Source organism: Arachis ipaensis, chromosome B08 (genome assembly GCF_000816755.2).
Source record: "Arachis ipaensis cultivar K30076 chromosome B08, Araip1.1, whole genome shotgun sequence".
NCBI classification, from domain to species: domain Eukaryota; kingdom Viridiplantae; phylum Streptophyta; class Magnoliopsida; order Fabales; family Fabaceae; genus Arachis; species Arachis ipaensis.
The window spans coordinates 25,809,569-25,819,768 of record NC_029792.2 but is presented as its reverse complement, the minus strand read 5'-3'; the positions used below and the strand labels follow the sequence as shown (position 1 = coordinate 25,819,768).

The following is a 10,200-nucleotide window of genomic DNA, read 5'->3' as shown; positions in this document are numbered from 1 at the left end:
GTAATGGACTTAATATTTATGCATTTCATACAATAAAAAATATAAAAATACTCATATTACTAAGATGTAATTAACATCAGAATAATTATTAACTATTGTGTAATTTAAATATGTATCTAATTAGACCAATAAATTAATGCTGCAACAACTTACAACCTTACAAAAAATATTTAAATTTATTAACACTTGTCGTATTTAGGAATAACCAACACTCGTTTACACATGTAGATAAAATTTTTATATCTACACTAGAGAATTTGCCCACCATTAATTATAAGTTTATAACTTTGTAAATGCTGAAACTTTTTCTTTTCATTGCCTTCTTTTGTAAGTTTGTAAAATAGTATAACACAATAACCTGTTATCTTTGCTGAAAATGTATTTTTCTATAGTCTAAACTTCTAAAGACAATAAAATTATTTAAATATCCTAAGACAGTAGTATGATCAAAGGTAGCGTCGGAAGTGAGTCGAGCTAGACTAAGCTTAAGTTCGATTCACAAAAATTAAGCTTGACTTACGACTCGACTTATTAATAATCAAGCCTATTTTATAAGTTCAAATTCGGCTCAACAAAAACTCACGAGCTGACTCAAATAATAAGAACATAATCTATAATTTTATATTAATAAAATATAACTTATATATATTAAAAATATTAAAAAAGATAAAATTTATATATTATCTATCTATCAATTATAATTTTTTTATTTATGTCCTACATTAAAATTATATATAAAAATAACTATAATATTTTAAATAATTAAGAATATTAATATATATGTAAAATTATATATATTAATACACATATTTTATATGTATTTGATCTATATTTTTAATATTATATATATAATCGAGTCAGTTCATGAGCTAATGAGTTGAGCTTATCCAAATTAAGCTCGACTCATTTAATTTATAAGCTCAATTCCAAACTCAAGCTCAACTCACTAGCTCACGAGTTCAACTTATCGAGCTATTAGGCACCGTTTGTTTAGTGGGTGTGCCACCAAATTTTGAGATACGGTGACACACTCACACCCATGTTTCATGTTTGGTTTTTAAATACATAAAATAAGTAAAGACACGGTGGTACATATTGGTACACAAATACATAAAATTTGTGTACTACCATTTTATTGAGACACTAAGATACAAAAGTTAAGACACAAATTTTTCCACTTTTATGCTTAATAGTAGTGACTGTGGTGATTTTTTTTCGGAGATAAGGATAATATTGATATTTGTAATTTATGTTCTGTCTTGTGCATAGTTATCAAACAAAGTAAAAATTTTGTGTCTCTTTATGTATGTCTTCAATATTTATGTATTTGTGTCTATGTTTTCACCCATACATAAACCAAACACAGCCTTAATGAGTTGAGCTCGAATTGACTTATGAGCAGATTTGACTCACTTCCTGACCTAATCAAAGGGATGTAATCATAATAATAAATCTCCTCGTTTGCACGACAAATTTGATTTCTTGTATTCTACTTTATTCCCTAGTTTCTTTCAAATTTCCAAGTCTTTTTATACAAAAGTTTTTGCTAACTACCTAACCGCTTAAATATGATTTGCACTAAAACAGATATAGAGGAATATTCCCAATAGTAGAAAATCCTACTTGTTATGTGATACAAGAGGAATACTCATAAGTGACATCTGATTACTACGAAATTCAAGGATACAAAACTTCTAATGTGACATTTCTTATTTTCTTTAATTTTTGTTGCCTTCATGAGAGAAACCCGAATTTTCATTAATATATTAATTAGTTGTTATGCTAATGTAGCTTTTTATTATTATACTAAGATGAACCAATGAACAATGATAGTTGAAAAAGTACCTAGTGTTATTACGTGTGTCATTACGTGACAAAATTAGATTTTGGAATTTTCTCCTTCACTTCATCCCCTTTTAACGAGTTATGCTCAGTAACATACGCCACATTTTTATTATTTTTTAAGTGCCTTTCTGCCGTGGCGCTTGCTTGGCATTGATGTTTCCAAAACCTTTTATTACTATTCAACTATTACAATTAGTGAAATGCAATACAATGAGGAATATTATGTTATAGTTTGTACATTTTATATGATATTATGTCATCTCTCTCTAACTGTCCATCCTAGATTAAGGTATGTGATTTTTTTAAAATATTTATGTGAATCTCACTACAAAATTTTATAGCTAAAATAATATGAAGGTACCAATTAATATGCAACAACATATACCATAAGATGCCCTCTAACTTTACCTGAAAATTTCTCACTCTAAAATTGTTTAATTTTGTTAGCTATTCTTTTCCTATAAAAAGGAATATATATGGATAATAAGCACCAAGTGAGGGTAATAATATTGCTATTATGGAAAGTATGCATAAATTTGTTCCTCTCGTTTGTCTTATTAGTATGAATATGGTTAAAATAGTGTTAGGAACAGCAACAAAATTTCATGAGGGTGATGCTAGCATGGATGTGAAAAAGGGCATAGTAGGAGTTGTTGCAGACTATAATGATGGAAGTGGAAAAGAGGAAATAGTGGCTATTAAGATGGCATTGGAGGATTTCTATCATTACACCAATCGAAGCTTTGGTCTTCACATAAGGGACTCTCATGGGGATCCCCTTAAAGCTGCTCTTGCAGGTTCATATTTCTTAACTCTCAGATTCTTTAATATTTGGGTATATACTATATACTTGATGGATCACACTAATTTTGTATGCTCTATACCATTCAAATCAAAAACACTAGGACGTGTCTCTTAGTCCATTATTTTATTTATTAAGTGTGTATGATAGTAAATTAGTATAAGAATTTAATTTTTATGTACTGTAAGTAAAAAGAAGTTTTACACGTGTATTCACTTACATAAGTCAAAATAATTACTGTTTAAATTGATAGTGTAAATAGCATCTAAAAAATCGGATATGTTTGGATGATTATATAAAACGTTTTATAGTATTTATGCATCAAAATTAAACTCATAAATATAAATAAAAATATTTTAGAAGAAAATTATACACCGAATTTTGCTAATCTTCATTATATACAATAGATATTAAGTAGTTAAACCTACGAATTATGGGGTTCCTTTATTAAATTGTGTTATCAAAAATCCAAATAACATGTCTAGACCAATAGAAGTCCTAAAAGGAGTATTAAATGTGTCAATAAAAAAAATCCTGTTCCATTTTCAAAACTCAATCCTAAATACACTTTAGTTAAGGGAAGAGTACCTTCCACTTTGGCCAATCTCATTTGTTAAGAAAATTAGTCTTGCCATAATCACCTCTTGTAAAGAATACTTGTGATTTGGAGAAATAGAAATATACATTCATTCATTGAATTATTTGTCTAGAGCTAAATATGCAAACAGACATAGCACAAAGTACAGATAAAAAGGCTTAAAATAAGTCCTAACCACTGTTATCTTTGGATTTATTTCAACCAAAAAATAAATAATAACATTAATAATCATAACTAATTAATCATCCAATTCTAATTGATTTTGTTTTGCAGCAAGGGACCTTATTGACAAAGAGCAAGTGCAAGCAATTATAGGTCCACAAACGTGGGAAGAAACAACATTAATAGCTGAACTTTGCAACCAAAACATGACACCTCTTCTATCCCTAGCAGATGTAACTCCAAATTGGGCAACATCAAAATGGCCCTTCATGGTTCAAACTTCACCTAATGCATTAAAACAAATGAAAGCAATATCTGCTATTGTTCAATCATGGGATTGGTACAGTGTCAACATAATTTATGAAGACAAAGATGCTTCATCCACAGAATCTTTATCCAATATCTATTTAGCACTCACTGAAGCAGGTATCACAATAAGTAATCTCTTGAGTGTTCCTCCTTTTCCTTCCTCTTCACTGTCCAAAGATCTTGAGAATCTTAGAGAAGGCCATTGTAGAGTCTTTGTTGTTAGTTTGTCCCTCAATTTGGCCATAAACCTCTTCGAAACTGCGTCAAAAATGGATATGGTTGGGAAGGACTATGTTTGGATCATTACTGACCCTTTTACAAGCCTTGTTCATTCCTTAAATGCTTCAACTATCTCGTCAATGCAAGGAATCATTGGAGTCAAGAGCTATTTCCAAGAAAATAGGAAAAAACATGAGGATTTCTACCGGAAATTTCGTCGAAAATTTAGCCTAGATTACCCGCAAGAACTCAACAATGAGCCAGGAACTTTTGCAGCACATGCTTATGATGCTGCATGGACTCTGGCTCTAGCCATGAGTCAAACCAACAATAATGAAGGTGGCAAATTCCTGATGAACAAGATTTTGCATAGTAATTTTCTTGGCCTAAAGGGAAGAATTCAATTCAATGATCATACCTTAGATCCTACACAGACTTTTCAAATCATCAATGTGATTGGGAAGGGATACAAGGAGATTGGTTTTTGGTCAAATGGACTTGGATTTTCAAGCAATATTGGTCAACATGATGTTAGTTATAGTTCTTCAATGAAGGAACTAGGACAGGTTATGTGGCCAGGTAGACCTTGGGAAACTCCAAGAGGGTGGGCCCTACCAACAATTGAGAAGCCATTAAGAGTTGGGGTCCCTGCTTTGTCCACATTGAAACAATTTATAAACATAACTCATGATCAATTCCAGGGATTCACTATTGATCTTTTCAAAGCAACTATGGACTTGATGCCCTACCATGTTCCATACAAGTTCTATGCTTTCAATGATACTTATGATGAGTTGGTGAGGCAAATTTATTTGAAGGTAATAAGTTAAGTATTGAATATTTTTATGTCGTTCTTGCATGATATTTTTAAGTTGCAGATTCCCCATATAATGTGACAAATTAATGGTTAATATTCAAATTGGTCATTTAAAGAATTCTTTTTTCAAATTAGTCTCTGAAATATTTTATTAGTCATATTGATTCCTAAAAATACAGTCGTAAGTCAAATCAGTCCTTCTATTCATTAGATGATAACGTGTTACATTAAGTATTATGTAGCATCATACCATAGCAGTTAATGCCATATGTCACAAAATGATTTGTCAACCAAATGGCATTTAATGTCACGTTAAAAATCAATCATTTTGTAACACATGGTATTAGCCTTTAATGTCAACATACCACATGACATTTAACGTGATATATCATTATCTAATAGATGTAAAAATCAATTCGATTTACGATTATAATTTTTAGGAACTATTATGATTAACAAAATTTGTTGAAGACTAATTTAAAAAATGAGTTATTTTTCAGGAACGAATTTGGTTTGTTTGGTTTGTTCTTGCATGTTGGAATTTTAAAGGTGAATGGCATTTGGAAAGATTCATTTGACCTATTTTGTGATTTTTTTTTTTTTACTTAATCTATTAACTTATCTCTCTCCAATAGTGTAGTTTATGTCTGATATAAACTTTCTTATTAACATGAACGTAACTTTTCTAAAAACATTACTTAATGACACTCACTTGTTTCTGTTATTGTACTCTTTCAAATGGCATGAAGCAGAATTTTGATGCAGTAATTGATGTAACAATAATCTCGTACCGGTACCAGTATGCCGAATTCACTCAGCCATACACTGATCCTGGAGTGGTGATGGTAGTCCCTTTGAAATCAAAAACAGGACACAGAGCTTGGCTGTTTGTGAAGCCTTTCACAAAGACAATGTGGATCCTAATAGTGTTAGTGATTATCTACAATGTCTTTGTTTTATGGATGCTAGAAAGAAAGCATTTCTGTGAACTCAAGGGCTCCATACTCAAACAATATGGCAACATTGCTTGGTTGGCAATGACCCCTCTCGTAAACTTAAATGGTAACATTCAGAACCCTTTAAACTTATTTCCTATGATTTTAGAAAAATTAGCTATTTAATTAGTCACCTCAAAATATATGCAATATCGGTTTGGTCCCTCAAAAGAATTTTGACATAAATTTAGTAAAAAACATGTTTGTATTGGTAACATTAGTTTAGTCTTTAAAAGATGTGTTTAGCATCAAATAATATATTGAACTTACAGAAAATAAAGAATCAAATAGATATCTTTCAAGAACTGATATGGCGTGTATCGTCGAGGGACTAATTAGTTTAGTGATAAATTAAGTTGTAACTTCTTTGCAAATAACATGATTTCTTTACTGTGACTGAACATAGACATAGGAGATAAATTACACAACAATTTATCAAGGGTGGCTATGGTGGTGTGGTTGTTTGTGGCCCTCATTATAATGCAGACATACACAGCCAACTTAACCAGCATGCTAACAGTTGAAAGACTTGAACCAACAATAGGTGATGTTGATCAGTTAAGAAATAACAATGCCATGGTTGGATACAGTACTGGATCTTTCTTGAAAAATTATCTTCATGATGTTCTACACTTTAACCCTGCAAACATAAGGCAATTTAGATCACATGAAGAGTTCGCTGAAGCTCTCAGAAGAAAAGAAATAGCAGCTGTCTTTATTGAAGTTCCTGGGGCCAAGATTTTCCTTGCAAAGTACTGTAAAGAGTTTATTCAAGCCGGGCCGATGTATAAAATCGGAGGATTTGGTTTCGTATGAGCTTCTCCACTACAAATTCTCGCCACCGATTGGTTTCTGATAAAGCAACAACCAAAATTTTATAGAAGCAATCCAAGATCTATCAAATTAAAAAATTAGCCTATACCACTTTATGCAATGTGCACACCTTATTCTTAAGTAGAAGACAAAAGAACAGTTATTTCTGTGCACAATGCATGACACTTTTTAATTTGATGCATCTTGGATTGCTTCTTTAGAATTTGGTTGTTGCTTTGTTAATACTAAAAATTTAAGTTTCTGGTGATCTGTGTTGTGTTGGATGTTTGCAGGCTTTTCCGCAAGGATCTCCATACCTTCCACTTGTGAACAAAGCACTGTTGGATTTGTTTGAATCCGGAAAACAGAGGGAACTGGAGAACAGAATGCTTGCATCAGAGAAATGTGAAGAGTCTGAACCGGACGGCGAAACTGCGAGTCTTAGCCCAAACAGCTTCTGGGCCTTATTCACTTTGACAGCAGGTACATCAACAATTGCCCTCTTGATTTATGTCACCGGCACCAATGGTTCGAACCATGATCAGAAGACTATCGGGTGGTTAACCTCGGCGGTGATTGAACAATGGGGACAAGCCAAGAGACGACTCTCAAGAAAAGATAGTCATGTTGCAGAAAGTCCTGTGAACTCTCCAGATTCAGATTCACATGTTATGCAACGTCCTCAAGCTTGATGAACTATATGTATTACTTCAATTTGATGTAGGAGATTGTACAGATAATGAAATAGACCTTAGTCTTTACGTCTCTATCATCTGTTGTATTTCTGTTTCAAAATTATGGAGTTGATAAGATCAATCATGGTTAATGCAATAGGTGCCTGTATATAATAAGCATGTGTTTCAACTTCTATTTTGCTCTCACTATCATCTATCTATCTAACTAACTAACTAGTAACTGCGCTTATGTATGTACATGTACAATGTAAATACAACACCCATAATTAATTTGTCTCGGAGCCACTCATTCACATGAACAATACTATCATATTTTCAATAGAGGAATGCTAAGGGCAGCAACATTTAGGATTTATAGCCATCAAATAGCCATCAATGAGGCTTTTAATGGTGTGAGATTAATATTTGATTTCATCAAATGGCTCACTCTTCTTTGATGGTTACATGTTGACCAGAATTTGATAAAATTACTGCCCCTAGACTTTTTCTTTTCGATATCTCAAACTCACCAACACTCACAATAAAATAAAAAAACAGAGAAACATTTTTGAAAAACTATGTTGATTTTTTTTAATAAAAATACACATACAATCATACGTACATATGGCCTTTATATAGACAAAGGTTGATGCTAATAAATTCATGACTCTTCCAACCTTTTAATTAGCGGTGAATATACATACTTAGCTAATTTTACTTTTAACTTTGACTATTTAAATAAGGTGAATTCTATGATGTAGAAATAATTTTTTTTCTACACATGAAAAAATGAACGTGGCATAGGTTTAGGACTGACACCTATCTCTTGCTATTATTACTTTGTTCAGATGTGATGAGACAAATACATCAAAGTTCAAATTTTGTCCTTTTTTTTAATTAAATATTAATACTAATAAAATTTTAATTATAGATATATTTTTTTGTATTTGACAAAAGAAAGATAAAAAAATATTCATATGCAAAATTGGAACATAAATAAATATTCATACATATAAAATAATTTTTAATATTGAACATTTAAAAAAATATTCATACGTACCAAATAATTTGGATTATATTTCACACTCCAGATTTGTTTTTTAAGTTTTTTTTCTCTCATCTTTTTAAATTTAACTTTGTTGTTACATTTATAATTTTAAATAAATTATCATTAATACTATAAATTAAAATATTATAAATTAATTTAAAAAATAAATAATTCATGAACTAAAGAATTTTTTTAACTAATTCATAACTCAAATGACAAATTTTTTTTAAAGGTATTCTCACAAAAAAAAATAACACTTGTTAATTTTTTATACAAAATGTAAGAAAAATTTAATATTATTGACAATTTTTTTTTAAAGGTACTCTCACAAAATAAAAATAACACTTGTTAATTTCTTATACAAAATGTAAGAAAAATTTAGTATTATACACAATAATTTAGAGATTAAATTTTGAATTTAAATATTTATTTTTTTAATATTTATTGTTTGTAGTATTTAATATTATTTATGCATACTTAAATATTTAATAAAAACTAATTAATTTTATTGATAAAGTAAACGCAATAAAATATATATCTTTAATAGTAATCCATTACAGTTTAAACATTATTGTTTTTTTTTGGCCCAATTTTTTTTGCCCAATACAACAAAAATATATATGTAATTAAAGTTTTATTAGCATTAATATTTAATTAAAAAAAAGACAAAATCTGAACTTTGATGCATTTGTCTTGTCACATCTGAACAAAATAATAATAGCAAGAGATATGTGTCACTCCTAAACCTATGCCACGTTCATTTCTTCATGTGTAAAAAAAAATTATTTCTACATCATAGAATTCACCTTCAAATAAACAACTTAAACATCTTATTTATTTGACTTTTATTAGTTGACACTATAATTTTCAGCATAACTATAAATATCTTAAAAATTCTTCAAACTTGCAAAATGATTAGCTTCCGGCAATTTGATGATAGTTGTATTCAACTAAAAATTTGTTTCATCAATTCTTTAACCATGTTTTATGAAGATTCTAGTTCATATGAGGTGGTGCAAGTTAATTTAATTTTTTTTAATCAACATTGTTTTTCTTAAATCAAATTTGCAGAATTAATCATTTCAAACATCTTCTTCAACTTGTAAAATAGTTCGATCTTCAATGGCTTTATAAATATATCAGTAATTTGTTCTTCTATAGGATAGAACTCGATCACAACTTCTTTCTTATTCACCAACTCTCTAATTTTGTGAATCGAATATCAATATATTTGGACCTTTCATGAAATACTGAATTTTCGCAAAGTGTTATAGCTGACTTGTTATCACAAAATATTGTTGTTCGAGTATTTTGTTTCTCATTCAATTCTTCAAAAATTCTTCTTAACCAAACTACTTGTGTTGCACAACTCGCTGTTTTAGCTATATATTCTGCTTCTGCTGTAGAAAATGTTACTACTGATTATTTTTCGATGATAATGAAATTGTACCAGATCAGAGCCATCATAAGATACAAATCCTGAAATACTTTTTCTTGTTTCTATATCTCCGCCCCAATCATTATCAGTGTAACTAACAAGATTCACTTCATTAGTATTTCCACACTAAATATCATTTAAAATACCTTTAATATATTGAAGAATTCTTTTTGCTGCTTGCAAGTGGTTGGAATAAGGTTCTTCCATAAATCTGCTAAGCAATCCAACTCCAAATACAGCACCTAGTCTGGTTGCAATTATGTATCTTAGACTTCCAATCAAACTTTTGTAATAAGTAGCATTTACTTCTCTTCCTTTATCTTCTTTTAGCAACTTGAATTTCTCTTCAACTGGAGTAGGAATTGGTTTCGAATTATCTATATGAAATTTCTTCAAAATATCATTTGCATATTTTTTCTGTGAAATGAAAATTCTATCATCTTTCTGAATGACTTCAATGTCAAGAAAGTAAGACATCAA

At 30.0% G+C, this 10,200-nt stretch overlaps 1 protein-coding gene across 2 annotated transcripts; it reads left to right on the top strand.

Moving 5' to 3' along the window:
• On the top strand, nt 2,050-7,428 carry LOC107610806 (glutamate receptor 2.8-like). 2 transcript variants are annotated; one of them, XM_021109185.1, is made up of 6 exons: nt 2,050-2,134; nt 2,427-2,642; nt 3,519-4,753; nt 5,505-5,814; nt 6,154-6,557; nt 6,854-7,428. In XM_021109185.1, the coding sequence occupies exons 2-6, from the start codon at nt 2,468-2,470 to the stop codon at nt 7,250-7,252; spliced, it is 2,523 nt and encodes an 840-aa protein (XP_020964844.1). In that variant the 5' UTR covers nt 2,050-2,134; nt 2,427-2,467; the 3' UTR covers nt 7,253-7,428. The 2 variants fall into 2 exon arrangements, with proteins under 2 accessions (XP_020964844.1, XP_020964843.1); XM_021109184.1 differs by lacking the exon at nt 2,050-2,134 and having other exon boundaries at nt 2,250-2,642.

What these genes read in the sequence shown, in the direction of transcription:
- LOC107610806 (XM_021109184.1), top strand. Translation starts at nt 2,363, where the DNA reads ATGGAAAGTATGCATAAATTTGTTCCTCTCGTTTGTCTTATTAGTATG. An exon ending in CCCTCTCGTAAACTTAAATG is followed by an intron (nt 5,815 to 6,153) that starts GTAACATTCAGA and finishes GACTGAACATAG; the next exon opens with ACATAGGAGATAAATTACAC. An exon ending in AAATCGGAGGATTTGGTTTC is followed by an intron (nt 6,558 to 6,853) that starts GTATGAGCTTCT and finishes GGATGTTTGCAG; the next exon opens with GCTTTTCCGCAAGGATCTCC.